The 17,983-nt window shown below is 37.4% G+C and overlaps 2 protein-coding genes across 5 annotated transcripts; one reads left to right on the top strand and one right to left on the bottom strand.

Moving 5' to 3' along the window:
• The first annotated feature begins 542 nt into the window (after positions 1-542).
• LOC111572691 (CD209 antigen-like protein E) lies at positions 543-11,034 on the top strand. Its single transcript, XM_023276448.3, has 11 exons — positions 543-696; positions 1,027-1,128; positions 2,703-2,960; positions 3,101-3,264; positions 5,014-5,150; positions 5,259-6,137; positions 6,481-6,597; positions 9,214-9,465; positions 9,567-9,730; positions 9,913-10,049; positions 10,262-11,034. The coding sequence occupies exons 6-11, from the start codon at positions 6,020-6,022 to the stop codon at positions 10,410-10,412; spliced, it is 939 nt and encodes a 312-aa protein (XP_023132216.2). The 5' UTR covers positions 543-696; positions 1,027-1,128; positions 2,703-2,960; positions 3,101-3,264; positions 5,014-5,150; positions 5,259-6,019; the 3' UTR covers positions 10,413-11,034.
• Positions 10,454-16,071, bottom strand: ttc8 (tetratricopeptide repeat domain 8). Of its 4 annotated transcripts, XM_035951076.2 has the most exons (15): positions 15,859-16,070; positions 15,519-15,542; positions 15,255-15,375; positions 15,086-15,149; positions 14,831-14,990; positions 14,489-14,578; positions 14,356-14,400; positions 14,189-14,274; positions 13,993-14,080; positions 13,770-13,880; positions 13,536-13,675; positions 13,264-13,438; positions 12,969-13,091; positions 11,368-11,451; positions 10,454-11,251 (listed from the first exon to the last, which is right to left on the bottom strand). In XM_035951076.2, exons 1-15 carry the CDS (start codon positions 15,970-15,972, stop codon positions 11,135-11,137), a joined length of 1,542 nt encoding a protein of 513 aa, XP_035806969.1. In that variant the 5' UTR covers positions 15,973-16,070; the 3' UTR covers positions 10,454-11,134. The 4 variants fall into 4 exon arrangements, with proteins under 4 accessions (XP_035806969.1, XP_035806968.1, XP_023132215.1 ...); XM_035951075.2 differs by having other exon boundaries at positions 14,189-14,400; positions 15,859-16,071; XM_023276447.3 differs by lacking the exon at positions 15,519-15,542.
• Between the last annotated feature and the right edge of the window lie 1,912 nt (positions 16,072-17,983).

Below are 17,983 nucleotides of genomic sequence, written 5' to 3'. Positions count from 1 at the left end.
CCAGACCCCCCTGCGATAGACAAAAATCCCCAAAGTACCAACCATATTTATTTTATTATTTATATAGGCTTTAGAAACCCTCCCCAGGGCATAAAAAGCAGATATCTGTTCTCCAGCATTGGTCTTCAATGCAGCTCAACACAATAATGAATACAGAAAAAACACCTACACCGCAAAGTCCTGCAATATGGCAAAAAAATCTGCGATACCAAATGCAGTTTAGAAATCCACAATACAGTGAGACTGCAAAAAATGAACCACGATATGGCGAGGGATTTATCTGAACTTTAACCTAAACTGAACCTCACCCTGACCTGTCTTCACCTTAAAATGTAATGACTGATTTTATGGGCACTTGGTTTTTGTCCCCATAAAGAAGCCAAGTCCCAATAATGTGAATGTATAGAGAGATTTAGGTCACACACACACACACACACACACACACACACACACACACACACACACACACACACACACACACACACACACACACACACACACACACACACACACACCTGTTACTACTGGTATAAACAGGCAAGACAAACAGATCAATAAGCTCTATTTGCACCATTTCAATGGAGAACTCGCAGCCACAGTCAGAGTCTGAGGAGGAGATGTCATTCGAACATAAAATTTTTCAAGATTTCAGCAGAGATGGGCCTTCATTCTTCCACCGTCAAACATTTGGACAAGGTATATCTTACTTTACAATCCAGTTCTCTGCAGTCTAACTATGTCAAACTTTGACATCACCACAGAAACTGACCCTGTGTAAGTTTAGCTCATTTGGTAACTTGGGTTATAAATACATGTAAAATATTGTCTTACATATAAAATAGTTTCTGTGGTTTTGACTAAAACTGGCATTTTAAAGTAATCTTCAGTGATTCTTCTGTAACCTATAAATAGGTTAAAAAATGACCATGATAATTCCCTAGCTTTGATCTTTAGGGTTTACTGTGTACATATACGACTGATTATAGGATTTTGACTAAGAGGAGCATTTTCAATGTCTGCTTGCAGGGAGATTTGGATTTGTGTTTCCACACTACCGCCTGGTTATACTGAGTCTGAGCCTGCTGAACGCAGTTCTGCTGATAACCGCTGTTCTCATTGGGATTTACTGTGAGTATGAGAGTTCACCAGAAAACGCTGATTTCCTTAGTTTGATGGATAGTTTGTGTTCTGTGGAATTTTAAACACATAACTGAATTATGGTGAAGGTCAAGTTTTAATCTTGTCAACACATCCATATGGTGCTTTTTATATGTTAGAAGACATATTATGAGGTAAATAAGCTCATAGCTGAGCATTTCCACCTTGAAACTGCACCAATGAACGTCTCAAAAACACAGATTTAGACATGCAGGGTTTTATACATAACACACCCAACAAACCAATCCTGTCAGCTTGCGGGGTGCAGCTTTCTCTATCATAATTCCTCTTCAAAATCTGTTTCTGCTTCAAACGTACAGTATATGGCTGAATTACTCCAATATTACAACTTTCCATTGCAGTTTTCGAACGTTTGAGCAAAGCCATAGGTGAGGTGTTGTGTTTGAGCAGCAGTGGGGAGGAGTGAATGGAGAGAGACACAGTGACTTTGCAGATCCACACATTTTAGAAGAAGCAACATGTAGGAAAGGCTTATTTAATGGTAAAAATTTCTCAATCTGTAACTTCAGAACACAGACATGACATTTAATGGTTATATCAACGACTGTAGACGGGCTTAAAAAAGTGTCAAAATATGAGTATATGTTCCCAACTGTAGAAATAATTGCTGCCCCTATTGTCATTTTAACATATGCATATCTTGTCCTGGTTAACTGGAACTGATTTGTGTCTCACTATGAAATCAAAACAGCGAATAAAATAATAAATGCAATATGATGAAACCCTTTCCAATACATTGTGAAAGTATGGCTGTAAGTAATCACCTGGTACATGTTATAATCTTCAACTACTTGAAATGTTTGATGAATGTTTTCGTTTGTAAAATGTCAAAAAAGTGAGGAAATAAATTGGCATCAAAAGTTTCCAGAGAAGTACCTTAAACCAAGGTCTGAAACCAAGGCTATGCAGCTTCAATATAAGTGAAAGAAATTCTCACCTTTAAAAGAATAAAACAAGCAAATGTTAATATTACAAGTGCTGTTGAAGGTGTTTCCAAAGTGCAGGCAGGTTTTCACTCTGGGAAGCCTAATTGTAGCTCTTACTGGAAGTTGTGCGTTCGATGTGTTTTAGCCAAACTAAACTAAAAGGTTGTGCTTTGAACTAAATGTCATTGTCAGTACGTTGACATGATTAAAATAACAATTCAAACATGGAGCTGCTTAGCATTATCCTCAGTTCTACTTTGTAGGATAATGGGAAGCTCAGTAGCTTTGCATTTTTTTATTAACTGATTTATTATAAGAAAATTAAAACAACTTCAAAGAACAATGACATTTTGCTTTGGCAATATTTTAAATTGACTGGTAGATATTTCACTGGATTAGTGAAAACTTTGACCTGTTGAGGGTGCTAAAGGAAAGGTGAAAGATCATCAGAATAAGTAAGATTTGTCCTCTGGGGACAATGACTGTCTGCTCAAACTTCCATCTAGACCAACATGTTACAAATGAGACTCAGAATTTTAACTTTGATCTCACACAACAGTTTTGTCATTGATCCTCTTACACTACTTCATGCCTCAGGTGCCAAAGCCAAAGACTTTGAGATTCCTCATACCGATGCTATACCCCTCATCATAGAGTGGAACTTTCTCCGCAACCACAGCGGGATCATCAAAGCTAAAGTGGAGGCCCAGATGGCATTAGCCAGAGAGAGCACCAGCCATCTGCAACTGAAACTGGAAGTGAAGCAGAAGAAGACAATCACTGACGGTCTTCAGAGAGAAATTGAGTTATTACATAGAGAAAAGACAAATCTCCAGACTAACAGAACATCTTTAGGTAAGACAAACCTCCAACATTCTTCCACATGGGAACGTAATGCTGTGAACCTGTACAACCTATGTTAACGTAACTTTTTTCAGAATGCACTTCAGAAAACAACAAAACGTTTAACTCTTGCTAATCTGTTATTGCAACAGAGGTTAGCTGTGACAGATGCCCACCAGGATGGAGTTTTCTAAAATCATCCTGTTATCGTTTTGCTCACCATGAAGTGGTTGAACAAAAGAACTGGCAAGATAGCAGAGCAGACTGTGTCCGTCAAGGGGGTGACCTGCTTGTGATCAATAATTTGGAGGAGCAGGTAGGTCAAAAGTGGGGTAAGTGTGTCTGCAGCTGATCCCCTCTGGTGAAAATAAAGTTTCGGATCATGTTAAAATGTGCGTATAATGTTTTTTTAAATATACTTAAAGACACTTAATGAGCTCAAATAGCAGTCAACACCTTGTCTGACTGAGCATTTGTACCTTAAAACTGTAGTGTATTGATGTCAATCTCAAAAACATAGGTTCTTCTTCTTCTTCTGGGTTGAACCTATGTTACAACTTGATGGGGTATCGCATAGAGAAGTTTTACAGTGTTTGAACAGAGTTGTCAGCGAGCTGGTGTGCTCGAGCTGAGGCGTGGGTGGAGAGAGAAGCAGAAACTTCATAGATCTGCACATTCCAGAGAGATCAACATTTTATGGTTACTTCTCAGCCTTTTTTAGGCAGGAAGGGATCATTTTCATGGGAAAACTTTCTAAAAATGTACACAGAGACCAGTATTTACAGGTTAAATCAGTGATTGGAGAGGTACTTTAAATTTAACCTCAAAGAAATTGCTACATTTTTCTCTGGTTGAGTACCAGCAGAACTCATTTTAACAGTTAAATCTCATATCTCAGAGAACATGCTTTACAATTACCTGAAATTCTATTTTTAAATCTTAAGTATTTGCCCATAAGATTAAAATGGCAATAACTTAAACTTTTTTTATTAACCATGTATCAATTCACAATGTGAAAACAAGTGGGAAAACAGAGATGAAATATGAGAAATATCAACTGAATCTGCAGCTCTCCTCAGACTAATAGAGCTACATAGCAAGTTTCAGCGCTTTTAGCTGTCTGCTCTGTGACTTGTTTTGGTTGACCCAAACAGTACAAAAAGAATTACGTTTAGTAAGAGTTTCACATGCTACAACGCAGCTGTTTCGCTAATCAGGACTGTGTAGGTGTAGTTTCATCAGACCGAACTGACTTTAAACTGGCAACATGAGAAAAATTACCCCACCACTCTTGCAAAAATGTGAATATTCGACATCCTTGAATATCTCATATCATGAATGTGACGGTGTGTGAAAATGTTCATGTTGTACACCATCGCTCAGCAAAAGGGCTGCGCTTTTATTTGATCATTAAGTATATATAATCTGGGAGCCCAGATGGCCTACCATGCACCCCCCCACAACAAAATGCCACTTGATTTTTTTTAGCCTTTATGATGTCCTAAATGAGATTTTGAGTGGTAGCAGTAAAATAACTCATTCCCACTATAATTTTTTTTACACTATTTTTACTTTACCTGGAAATGCGATATTTTCCACTAATTTTTCGGTTAGTTTTTACTGAAAATTGATATAGCTATTGTAGCCATTTCATTCATGGCAATCACAACATGTTATACATCATATCAAAGCTTGGAATCTGTAGTTTACAAATATAATCATATTGTTCTTGTATTTTCATTACAATCGAAATGACATATGATACAATGACAGCGTGTCTCAGAGTTAACTTACTTAACTTTTTTATTGCTACATAGTATATTTCTGATAGAATGTATTCTTTATTGCATATCTGCACTATAATGTCATGCATTGCAATGTTTGGTTGTTTACAAGTATTGACTTGCTGTATTGTCTTTGGATTAATTTTGATCACTTTTCATTCCGTTTGTTGTTCTTGTTAATTTAAGCGATGTTCTAACTTACTTAAGGATGTATACTGTAAATGCCAATAAGTTTGAAAGACAGAATTCAGGTGTCAACTTCCGTGTCTTCAATCTTACAGCAACTCATCAGTGAGAACGTTCCGAGGCAGAGCAGCAGCAATATATGGTGGGAGAAAGGATACTGGATCGGCCTCACTGACGTGGTGTCAGAGGGAACCTGGGTTTGGATTAACAATGTGACTGAGGTGGAGACAATGTAAGCACGGACTGCTGACACTGTTCATTACTACAGTTTCACAGCAACATCATCACGAATAACAAATTTAGTGGAAATTAACTCTAATCTGAATGGTTTTGATTGAAGGTACTGGAGAAGCGGACAGCCAAGCCACGGTGAAGCTCAGAGCGGGAACTGTGCTGCTTTTTATTACTACCATGATACTATGAAGACGTGGTATAATGTGAACTGCCGACATCTGTTGAGCTCCATCTGTGAGATGGAGCCACATGCGACATGAGACCTCATCAGTAGAAATCAAAACAACAATGATGATGATAACGAAAAATAATTTCACAAAAATTTTAACATTTATATTATGTGTTATGTGATATATTTTTAAAGATATATGTGAAATGACAATAGATTTGTGCACACTGCTTTTTTTTTTTTTTTTTTTTTTTAGAAGAAAACAACTATATTAGGTGCAACAATGAATTTAAAAACTACAAAACAACTCTCCAGATCTGTAGCAGAACAAGAAACAGTAGAGACTGGTTGCACATTGGCAAAATCTCAATAACTTTTTTTAATATCCAGATGTGTATGGGACAAGAAATGTAATGATTTCAAGCTACATAATACTTGATTACATGATATAAAAAGTTTCCACTAACAGAATGACTGCTTGATTGTTGAATAAACTAGAAATCATCTTGTTTAGCTGATCACAAAATGATTCCGCTCTGCAATTGACCAGCACCTAGTAAATATTTAACAAATGGACTTGATCTTCTGTTTGTGATGTTATACCTCCACACACACAAGCAAACACACACAGGGCAATGTCCTAACAAACAGTCTCTGCTCGATAATCGCATCAGACGGTTCTCAGTTTGACTCTCAAAATGGAGGCGAGAGAAAATTCAGGTGGCACTTTTGAGCCCAGATATAACACACTGGTTTCTCCAGAGGAACTGAATGCAGATGAAAACCCTCTCTACACAAACCGAGGGAAGCAACAAGGTAAAGCAAATTAATGATGCGAAATTTTGTTACATTTCATGCAAGGTGCCAGATTGTAAAACGGTTTTGTGCTGATGTCCATACCGTCCCTAATATGGATCCTCATTTTGCTATCAAATATATGCAGTGTATCATTTTTTTTAAAACAAGCTTGTTACTCAATCAGGTGGTGTCGTCATTAAAGGGAACTCCAATAAAAAGTGTCTTTGGAAGATGTTTAAAGTATTATTTATCTGGGTTTTTCTTTAACTTGTGTTACTGATCTGCACAGTAGATCATTTTATCAGTATTTGTACTGTGTTATTTATCAATATATTTATTAATCCATCACCTGTCTGTGTAGTATCCATGTCCACAGTGAGACCTGGATCCAGCCTGAATTACTACAAAGTGCTTGCAGTGAGCCTGGCAGTGCTCGCTGTCATCCTGCTAGCAGTCGATATTGGCCTGGGAGTCTATTGTAAGTCACTGTTAACCAATAAAACACTCACAGTTTTACAATAGTGTGAACTAAACTAGATGAGGTAACATCACATTCACGATTCATAATATTCAAACTCGGACTGAAAATTCTGAACTTTCACTTCAAAGTAACAAATGTTGAGGTTTTGCAGGGGAGATATTTGAGCGTTTGATTTACTTACAGGAATGTTTTGGTTCAGAGCTTTTATCAGTGTTGTTTTACAGCAGGCAGCTGTTTTGTAGTGGTGGAAAGTAACTAAGTACATTTACTCAAGTACCACACAAGTACAAATTTAAAACTATGTCTACTTTACTGAAGTAGGCAGCTGACATAGTGTTTGCTTGTTGTTATAGTTACAGCGAAGCCGTGACACTGTCTCGCAATGATACAGAAATCTTTAACAATTCCCTGGATCCAGACTATAAGCCACATCACTACCAAAATCTAATCAGTTGGTCCTTGTGTTTTTTCTGACTTCCCTGAAAATTTCATCCAAATCCGTTAGCCCGTTTTTGAGTAATGTTGCACACAATAGTCCTCTATGGCTGGGAAGGTGAAAACACCCATTAAAAAGTAGTATTGCAAGGAAATCTTCAGAAATAGTCTTGATTGGATCCCCCAATTCCTGAGCAGAGTACAGATTGGTATGGTGAGCAATACATTCAATCATCTTGTCAGTTAAGAGTGTTTTGAAGTCCTGAAATGTTGCCTTTACAGCATCAGGGGCTCATACTTGGATCAGGAACCTGGAATGCGTCAGTATCCTCATACTACCAGATTCTTCTGCCTTTGTTTTGCCTTAGGGGCGAGCTAGGGTCAGGACAGTCCTCTAGTTCTACCAAGGAAATAGTTTGAGGACATTTTTCCCTCTTCTCATGGGGAGTTGGTTTGATAGATGTGCTTTTTGAAGCAAGTCCTTCTCATCCATAGAGTCAAAAGAAGAGTCTTCAGTCTCTTAGGTTTGTCTGGGCAGATAATCAGGAGCCTTTATACAGTCAGATTTTCTGGTATAAGGGCCAGAAAGGTGCATAGCCTAGCACCATAAAATAGTGAAATACCATACTTACATAAATATTTATTGATGAAATAGCATTGTATCAACAGTAATGGTGTTTTTATTTCACAAAAATTGTGAATGGGTTTTTATTCCACTTTTTTTAATGTAATCATTGTAAATGTAAGCATCACCACTTTTACTACAAAAGGACAACTGAACCATTCAGTCAAGCATGTTTTTAGACAACTTCCAAAGTTACTTCATCACATATAATGATATTGTATCAAAATTTATCACATGAACATCAATTAATGGCCAGAAGTGTTTTTTTTTTTTTTCAGCAAATAGTCAATTTTAATTAGATTTGCTTAGCTTCACTACCTTTACCATGAAGCGCCAAATGAACCGTTTGGTAGAGCATGTTTTGCAAAAATTATTTGACCCTTTTAAATCTTTCTTTTTACGTTTCAAATGACACAGTTATGTTCAGTAACTCCTTAGGCACGATAATATGTCAAAAGTATTACTTTACCTTTGAAAATCACAGCAAACAGTGGCCTCATGTCAGGAGGGATTTTGTTTGTGCTAACTTCCTGTGAGCAGACTAACTTGCTCTGCATGCTATTTCAAAACAGAGTGACATCTAGTGGACTTTTTTAGTAAAATGAACCTCAACTGAGTGGTAGAGATGGCTGAAATAGGTGGAATTAAGTAGAACATATTTTTCAATAAGATATAGTGAGTCAAAATGTGCTCTACCATCTGGTTGAGCAGAACATTAAAGGGCTAATACTGTAATATCATGTGACTGCTAATATTTATGTACTTTTAATTAGGTAGGACTTTCATGCAGGACTTTGTAATGGAATATTCTTACATTGCTGCGTTGGTACTTTTACTCAAGGATCTGAATACTTCATTTCTCTGAACACACTGTACATCACCTGCCCAACACTGAACTAGCTTGTGAATAGAATTGACCATTTAGCAGGTGAAGAATCAAATATTTCCCTCAGAAATTGATGGAAACCAAAACAATAAATGCTAAAGGTTTACCATATCAGCTTTCTAGGGTCAAAAGATAATTGGTAAAGGTATCTATGAAAATGATAAATATGCTTTTGCACCAATATAATAATATTATATATACTATTATTATAGTTAAAATATTTTATCTGCTGATATTCGGCTACTGCAGTTACCATATATTGCATTAGTGTATGCTTTGCAAATAAGGAACAAGAATTTGCGGTACAGAAATCTTGTTTCAGGTATTTTAGAAACAGTTTTTCTGTTTAATAGTTTGTCCATATGTGAGTGCTGATGGGCTGATTGTTCATCTGTAAAAATTTTCCTCAGTATGTTACATGAGATTTATTAACAACCACATTACAACTCCCAAAAATGTATATTAGTCATGGCTTCAAAAATGTTGCCAGGCTGAAGATATCATACAGATGATGTTTTTTTCTGCCAATAATCTTTCAGTTAATTTCATTGTTCTTTGGGAAACTGTACATGTGCTGTAGAAAGTGTAAGCAAATCTTGATAATGCCTGTTCAAAACCTCAGGTGAGACTAATATACTGGGTAACACTGTGTCTTCCCCACTTACAGATCACAAACTTAATGATGGGAACCAGATAGTCACAGACATCAGCGGTGAGATGGCCAAACTACAGGCTACTTACAACGCTGCCATTCAAAGACGAGATGAAGTCAAGAAACAACTTGCAAAAGAGGTCAGTGAGCACCAAGTTACCAAGTGGGAGCTCGAACACCAGAGCCGAAGAAGCAAAGACTACGAAAAGCAGGCTGCCAAAATTCAAATGGAGATTGCAGTGTTGAAATCCCACATGCCGATGCTTAGTAAGAGCCTTTTATTTACTTGTCATGTCTTTAAATACATAATTATTGTGACCCGACCGACAACACGTCATGTTTCCTTCACTTTCTTTCTCTGGCAACAGAAGAGGGCTGCAGACACTGTTTACCAGGATGGACGTTCATGAACTCACTGTGTTACTACTTGACTTTCTCTGATACTACTTTGCGCAAAACTTGGACGGATGCCAGAGAGTTCTGCAAAAAGCGAGGCGGTGACTTGGCAGTGATAGACAGCAGAGAGAAGCACGTAAGATTCAACATTTAGACAAACAAAGATGTTTCTGGGCCAAATCTGATATTACATTTTTTGCCATTTTAATTAACACTTTATATTTATCTTCTGAGCAGTAAAAGATGTATGTGTTGCAATGAACCTCTCAAAAAAGAAGTTAATATACATTCGTACGTGTGTATTTCCTGTGTTGTCAGCTGGCAATAGCGGAATTGATAAATAATTACCATGACCCTTCGAGACCCATTTCCCAGAGTGGCTACTGGATCGGACTGAGAGATGTAGAGGAAGAAGGGATTTGGAAATGGCTGGATGGGAAAAGGCTGATTGATGGGTAACAGAGTTTATTCAAATCGGATAACTCATTGGAGATCTTTGGGAAAGTCGTGTTGCGAAACCACTGTGACAACACATTCACACGCTATACTTACAGTTCTGGTGATCAGTCATTTGTCACACCCTTATTCTATATGAACAGGCATCTGATGATTATAAATATACTCTTAAAGAAAGTAGCTCAACCAGTTAACCTACTATCTGTTGCAGGTACTGGAATGAAGGAGAACCCAACAACCAGAACAATGAAGACTGTGCAGCTATGTATCCCAGAAGCAACCCCTTCAGAGCATGGAATGATGCTCCATGCAGTTACAGCCTAAAATGGATTTGTGAAATGCAACCAAGGACTGTGCTTTAATGTAATTAGAAAAAAAAAACAGTCTTTCAGTCTCTAACACATCTTCTGAATATTTTTTTATTTTACTGTTGAGACTACAAAATAGCAAGAAAATTTAAAATACGAAAAATACATCTGATTCATGAAATTAACTCGAAAATGTATATGAATTATTTTACTATATCTTTACTATGTACATATGCATTTCTGTACAAATCTGTACAGTAGATTGCCAGTTTATCAGGAAAACCTCTACCTTCCTATACATTTTTTATGTCACCATGACATGGACTGTAAAAACTACTTAGTATTAACTTAAATTCGGTATTCAGGCGCTTTGGTTCTAGTAATTCCCAAACTGCAGTCATCTTTTCACACCCTGCTGTTTCAGAAATTTACAGAGAGGCGTGAAAAGCAAAGAATGACCAGTGAGCAGTGATTCTGTGCGCAGCATGTCTACAACAGCTTGTGGATTAGAGGGGTCAAAGGAGAATGACCAGTCACATCCAGACTCAATGTTGGAATGCAAAATTTAATTTGGACGTTCACTACACTTGACTGTGTCCAATGGAATATAACACAACTACCTCATAAGCTGGCAGTTCAGTGTAATTGTACCATTCAATAAATAAACCTAACCCCCTTTTGTTGATTTCTATATCTCACTAACCCTCCCAGCCTCCCACTATTTTATTAACTCTCTGTTTGGAAGCCTGATAAATACCGGTGTGGTGGTCTGACCCTCACAGCACCGCAAAGTGCTGCCGGAGTTGTCTGAGAAGCTGCTGAGTGTCGACGTGCTCTGGAAAGGCATCTTCAGACTTCTGGGCCGCAGTGTAGCTGCTCTGAAGGTCTCCAATCTGAACACAGACAAAAACATCACTTTTGCAGACTGTATCATAGGTATCATACCTTCATCTGCTTTGTTTAACTGCACTGGTTACAGGTTCAGTTGAATTAAAACGTGATTAGTTACCTTTTCAGAGAGAATACAGAGATTGAAGTGTGGTTCATACATGTGAGGGGCCAGTGATGCAGCAGTTTGCAGGAAAGCTTTAGACTGGATCAAAGACAGAGCAACAATTAATATGGATGACAATTCAAGATTTGTTGATTTTCAAATAGATTTCTAGTCACATTATCCTCACAATGATGGACAGAACTAGCTGTTCTGGTAGCACACTTTTGCTAACAATACTTTGACTTGGATTTGTGACTATATAACCCAGACAAAAACAGTGCTGCTGAAAAAACATTAGTCAACTACTTTCTTTTTCCTATTTAGTAATTTATGCCAACTTGTGTTAGCATGGCAGTAGAAGCTATAACAGCTAATGAGTTCCACAAGCAGTGCAGCTTGAAAGTGTGTGAACCCTTTATAATTTTTTTTTTACATTTCTGCACAAATATTAGGTAAAGTATCATCAGAGTTTCATACTAGTTCTAAAAGTAAGTAGGAAAAACCCAACTGATCTTAAATATAAAATGATCCAATATTACATATCTCTGAGTAGTAAAAGTACATCGACCTCTAGGATTAGCAGTTAGTCCGCGTGTGAAAGTGGAGTCAGATGTTTTCAGTCAGTGGGATGATAATCAGGTGTGAGTTTGCGTCCTGTTGTATTAAAAGAACATCAAACTCTGATTTTCACAACACAAATTTATGAAAGTGCATCACTGGACAAATAAGGGAGATTTCTGAAGATCTCAGGAAAAGAACTGCTCATCACCGTGGAGTTGTGTGAAACTCATTTATCAAGAAATGTAGAAAATTCTAAAGTGTTCACAAACGTTCAAGCATCACTGTAGCTGCATGCAAGATTCTTCCCTTCAACAAGGACTGAAAAAGTAGATCACATCACTCCAGTTCTTAGATCTTTACACTGGCTTCCTGTCTGCCAGAGGATAGATTTTAAAATCTTGCTGATAGTTTATAAAACACCAAATGGTTTAGGCCCAAAATACATAGCTGATCTGCTGTCACTACATTTCTAATTTTCCCTTTCTTTTCTATCTTTTATTATATTTGTCATTTTAATTGTGCTCTTTTATACTTGTCTGAATGGTTCCAATGCTTTTGATGTTTTAATGTAAAGCATATTGAGTTGCCCTTGTGTATGAAATGTGCTATACAAATAATGCTCCCTTGCCTTGCCTTGCAAACAAGCAGACAGTCCAAACTGCACCAAAATCTAATGTATCTCATGATATCTTGTCTCATATCATAATAATAATGCTAAATTGATTTCTTGGTGAGCTCTTGCTTGGTGTAATTAAAAGGTAATAGCTTGCTGAATTGATGGTGTGACAGTAAAACCTTCAAATGAGTAATATTCTGTAGGAACACTTTTGAAAAATCAATACATGAATTGGGGTATCTGAGAAATGTCTTTTGATAATACAGGGTACATAAGCTTTTGTAAGGTTTATACAACATTAATAATAATTATAGTTCATTAACCTTCTAATGACAAACTGTCTTACATCATATGAGGGAGTTTAAAAGGACGCCATTATGATCTCACACCTCCTATTTAACAGCCTAATGAAGGACATGATTCAAAAATATGTCTTCACCTGTTCGACGTGACCTTTGCGCAGCTCCAGCACTGCCAGGTTGTTATAGGCCTCAGCATGGTCATTATTAAAAGCCAAGGTCAGCTTAAAACACTGATAGGCCAGCGTCAAGTCCCCTATCCCCTGCAAACATAAAAGATGCTTTGTAAAAATCTCTATTTGTTTGATGTACGGAGTCTTATTTAGTAACAGTAAATATTGATTTTTTTGAACTGCAAACCTCATACAGAAGTGAGGTGAACAAATGATCTCATCAACAGACACTCTGGGATGTTTTTGGAGTTTGTTAACTCACCACAGCCACATGTCCTATGTTGTACCAGACGTCAGCCTGCTCCTCATCACTGGACACCAGGGCCAGAGCCCTCTCAAATGAGGACAGAGTCATATCGTACTGCTGGGCGTAGAAACAGCACAGACCCAGGTTGTTGTACAGCTGGCAATTATACACTCCCATCTGGAGCAGCCGTCTAGCAAAGGGATAAACATATTGAGTCACAGATGGAATATAAATCTCACGAACTGTAACAATACATTACATAAACTGTATAGAAAACTTTGTCTGACCTATAGAACCGCAGGGCGATCTCGGGCTGATCAGTGTAGAAGTGATTGCTGCCTATACAGGCTATAGCCTCCACGTGAGTGTTGTCTTGTTTCAGGACATCTTTGTAGTACTCTGTGGCTGATAAAATGTTATTCATCTCCTGTGACAAGATCACATTAGAAACAATAAATAAGACTTCTTATCTTATTTTGTCAGTTACATCATGAGAGTGGACTAATTGAACTCTACTGTACCTCATGGATGCGAGCGATTCCTGTTAGAAGGGTGACCTCACCAGGGAAGTGGTCCAGGCCTTGCTTGAATAGGTTGAGTGCTGTTACTGGCTGATCCAGGCGCTGATACACCTATTGGAAAACAACACTTTCCATTTAATGGCAAATGTGGCTTTAAGAGAGTATCTTTGATTGTGCTGCTACTTGGTTATGTGTTGTATTGCTAGGATGTCTCCATTACTACCTTTGCAAGGTAGAGATAAGTATCTACCACCTCTTGGTGGTTGAGAGCGGAGCGAAATTGTTTTTCTGCTTCTCTATATAGCCCAAGCCTGCAGAGGTCAGAAGATTTTCATAATTACTTAATTTCATACACATAAAATGCAGCTTCAACAAATGTCAGAAAGCTTGAACAATTTAAGTGTTTGTGAGTTACTTGCCTGTAATAACATTTTCCCAGTTGAACTTTCCACCACCAGTCTTTGAACTGTGCATGTTCTGTAGCTTGAGCAGCCAAATCTAGAGCCTGTACAAAATAATTTTTATTACGTGAATAAGAGTTAACACTCTTACAACGGAATGCAAAGTAATATTTTACATTACTTACATTTTTCACGTCATTTTCATGATGGAAGATGTACTCGAACAGTGTCTGTGGAGGGAAATAGTGATTACTTGGCATGCGAGGAAAAAATACTGTGATTCTGATGAATTTCTGAAAATTACAATTTCAGTCTTACCCTGGATAAACTGGGCTTTTGGGAATACTTGGCCAGATTCAGTCTTGACAAGTTTATAAAAGGCCCTTCTGGATTGGTTAACATTGAAGCCTGGAGAAACAGTGACACAAAATGTTATGCTAAATGTTTCAGGCTTAAATAAATAGAATAAATGATAAATATCTGTATGTCATAAATTCTGCAATAATAATATATAAAGTACTTTGAAGAATACTATACAAATAGGTTGATGAAGATCTGTTTTGCTTGGTAGGAAAAGTATCTATTTTCATCATAAGAGCTTCCTGTAGACGTTTAACTTCTCATCTTCTTCTTCTTTAGAACTAAAGTATGAATACTCACTGTTCCCAAACGGATGAATCTACCAGATGCACTAGTGACAGGACGAGCAGTGCTTGCAGTGCGAGGGGTTTTGATGGCCTGCTCCATAGTCCCAGGGCGCCCTGACTGTGTGCTGGGTCTCACAAATCCTGTGATAGGACGTCCTGACTGTGTCATAGGCCTAAATTTCAGGAAAGAAATGCTTTACTCTCCTGAAGCTATAACCAATGCTTAATTTTATGGTATTATTTGGTTTGGTTGGCTGACACAAGGTACCTGACAGCTGGCGTGGGACCTCCACCCTGACTTGTTCCAGGGAGTCTCAATGATGTTCCAGGTCCTAGAAGATAGGAAACTTTAATTAACTAAAAAACCACCCACTGAGGAAATGCTTAGCTCATTAATTTACTAAACTGTAGGACACTGAGAAGGAATTGAAACTTACGTGCAACCTGAGCAATGGAGCTCTCATCCAGCATCATTTCAGCAATCCCCTCCTGGTCAACCTCAACTTCATCTATGTAGACCATCTCTGTTATTGCACGGGTTTTCAGGCTCCAGGCAGCCTATGAAACAGACAGTTTGAGTCATATAAAAGGCCTCAGATATGACTCGAGGTAAACACTACAGTCAGGACCCAAGTGAACCATGGACAAGGAAAGGGATGTAAACAGTATGGCAGACAGGAATAGTGTTCTGTCATGGTTACCTCTGAGATAAGCAAGGACGAATCCTTAAGACAGTACGCAGAGTTAATGAAAGGAGAATAGAGTTGAGAACAAATGTGAGTAAATTAGAGGAAAAGAAAAATGAAAATAATACAGTGCAGAAAAAAAGTGGGAATGTAATGTAATGTAAAGCAGTAACTAATAGACGCTGAACTAATCAAATAAAAACCAATAAATACAACATGAGCCATGACAAACTACTGAACTAATAGGGATTACACGGCAGGCTCTGCAGTTTTCCGCCGTTAGCAAGCTAGCAGGCTTTCCCTAATTAGTAATCGCTAGCATGCTAGGCTAGCGCGGCTAACTACACGGCTGTACCTGGTCGTAGGGGTTGTCCTGTAATATCTTTGTACAAATATCTGAACACTGTTGTAGTTTCCTTCTCCTGAAGTAGCTCCACGCCAGAAACAAAGGGTCCATCGTCACCTCCATTGCTTTACAGAGGAAAAAGGTGTAAATCCCGGTTAGCAAAGCTGTAGGACGGAGACGATAGCGACACCGAGGCTTCCTCTGTTGCTCGGCAACAGCAGACGAGAGCGGTACGTCACTGCCGCAGTTTCCTCTAATGACCAGAAATAATAAAACACGAGATTTGAACAAGTAAAGACAAAAATACTACTTTCGACCCAAATAAGTTTAGTTAAAAGTAAGAAAAGCTTGACAGAACCTGGTAAAAATCCACTACATCCTTACTGTATTAACAAGGTAAACTAAAACAAAGACCTAAATGTACAAGAATTAAGACAAAATAATACATTACAATACAAAATATTAAAAAAAACAAATACAAATTAATTCATTACCTAAGTCAGTGTTTACATCATGTTCTAATTAAAATTTAGAACAAAGATATATAAGATATATAAAACAAAATCTTTTTCTCCGTATTATAAGACATGCATTATGCAATGTCACAACTTTTTGGCATGGTGAGACCCAGTTTAAGTGTACAAAGCATTACATTTCCTTTATTGGTCAACATCAATGAATCTGACACTATATTTTCACCGTGAGGAGGGACTGAGTACCCTGGAAGTTTGAAATACGCAGGTGAACTAGGTCTGTAATGGCTCTTTTAATGGCATGGCAGGACTCCGTCAGTTGATCAGTTGAATTGTCCTGAGCTTTGGCACCAGCAGCAGTTGATCCAAAATGTTGGTCCAAGCCACAGTAGAAAAAATACATTCTACCTGTACTTGAGTATTGTTTTCCTGGGGTTTTGTTCAAGAATGTTTTTTTTTTTTTAATTTTCTTTCTGTCAACTTTTATTTAGTTGTATTGTCAGAATTAAATGTATTACTTTGATAATTTTTCTTTAAATGGTCAACATTGAGTTGATCATGTGTAAAATACGCAGCCATAGGTAACATTAGTTTCTGAGTTAAAAATTCTAATGAGTGGTGGGGTCATGTTGATTTTTGCATTGTTTTCAGCACACTAACCTGTGTTTAAAGTGCCATAACTTGAGAAGTAATGTAGTTGGAATCCTGAAAATTTGCAAGCTCATTGATATGTACATTTGGTCTTCAGCCAATTCAAATCCAAAACACTGAACAGAACTTCCTCTGTAGGAGGATTGCTGTGCAGCATAAGTTAGTATTGCGATCTGGGCATGCTAAAGAAAGAGCCATCTTCATGCCACTCAAACTTCTGACTTTGGGGTCAATATACCTCACTAATCCACTAAACCCCTCTGACACTATAGATTTGTAGGGAGTAAGTAAATAAATGGGAAAATAATGAAAATTTAATAAATAAATAAATCAGAATTAGTTCTATTGCCAAGTACATTTTTGCATACGATGCAGTGATTTGGTGCAGTACAGTAAACACTGACAAGCAAAGAATTTTCAAAGATAGATAAATGATTTAAAAAGAATGCAAGTTTTGTTGTTACAAGTTTAAAAAAAAGAAGCAAGTGTGGCAAATGTAAGGAATATTAAACTATGAAGAAGTTATAGAAATATTTACAGTGTGAAGTTAAAGGAATCTACAAAAGAAAAAACAAAACAAACTTGAGATGCGCATAGGATACTAATCCTAAGGCTGTACGTTAATGTGACGTTGTAATTTAAATATATATATTTATTTTGGTTTTATGCGTGCTGGGTGTGTGTAACATTTAGATATTAAGATACAATATTCAGATATTTAAGGCTCGATATTAACCTAGCACTGACATTCTTGCACTGCACATCTCTGCACTTTTAAACTTTATTTTTATTTTTTCTGTTAAAAAATTTTGCCACCCTTGTATATATTGTAAATAAAACTGCTGTAACAATGTAAATTTCCCCTGGAGTGGGGAGAAATAAAGAACTTTATCTTATCTTATCTTATCTTAGCAGCGCCACACGGCTGCTGCAATCGGAATTGTCCTTTCATGCAGTCTTTCCTCTAGGATGAATCAAGGGCTTTGATTGGCCAACAAGCGGCGCCGTCA

This window comes from Amphiprion ocellaris, chromosome 20, assembly GCF_022539595.1.
Source record: "Amphiprion ocellaris isolate individual 3 ecotype Okinawa chromosome 20, ASM2253959v1, whole genome shotgun sequence".
Taxonomy (NCBI): domain Eukaryota; kingdom Metazoa; phylum Chordata; class Actinopteri; family Pomacentridae; genus Amphiprion; species Amphiprion ocellaris.
This window is presented reverse-complemented; position numbering and strand designations above follow the sequence as displayed.

Coding starts and splice junctions, on each gene's coding strand:
- ttc8 (XM_035951075.2), bottom strand. CDS start 15,972: ATGGAGGTGACGATGGACCCTTTGTTTCTGGCGTGGAGCTACTTCAGG. Junction 15,543..15,858: donor AGGACAACCCCTACGACCAG/GTACAGCCGTGT, acceptor TACTGTCTTAAG/GATTCGTCCTTGCTTATCTC. Junction 14,081..14,188: donor CTGGGAAAATGTTATTACAG/GCAAGTAACTCA, acceptor TGACCTCTGCAG/GCTTGGGCTATATAGAGAAG.
- LOC111572691 (XM_023276448.3), top strand. CDS start 6,020: ATGGAGGCGAGAGAAAATTCAGGTGGCACTTTTGAGCCCAGATATAAC. Junction 6,598..9,213: donor TATTGGCCTGGGAGTCTATT/GTAAGTCACTGT, acceptor CCCCACTTACAG/ATCACAAACTTAATGATGGG. Junction 9,466..9,566: donor ATCCCACATGCCGATGCTTA/GTAAGAGCCTTT, acceptor CTCTGGCAACAG/AAGAGGGCTGCAGACACTGT.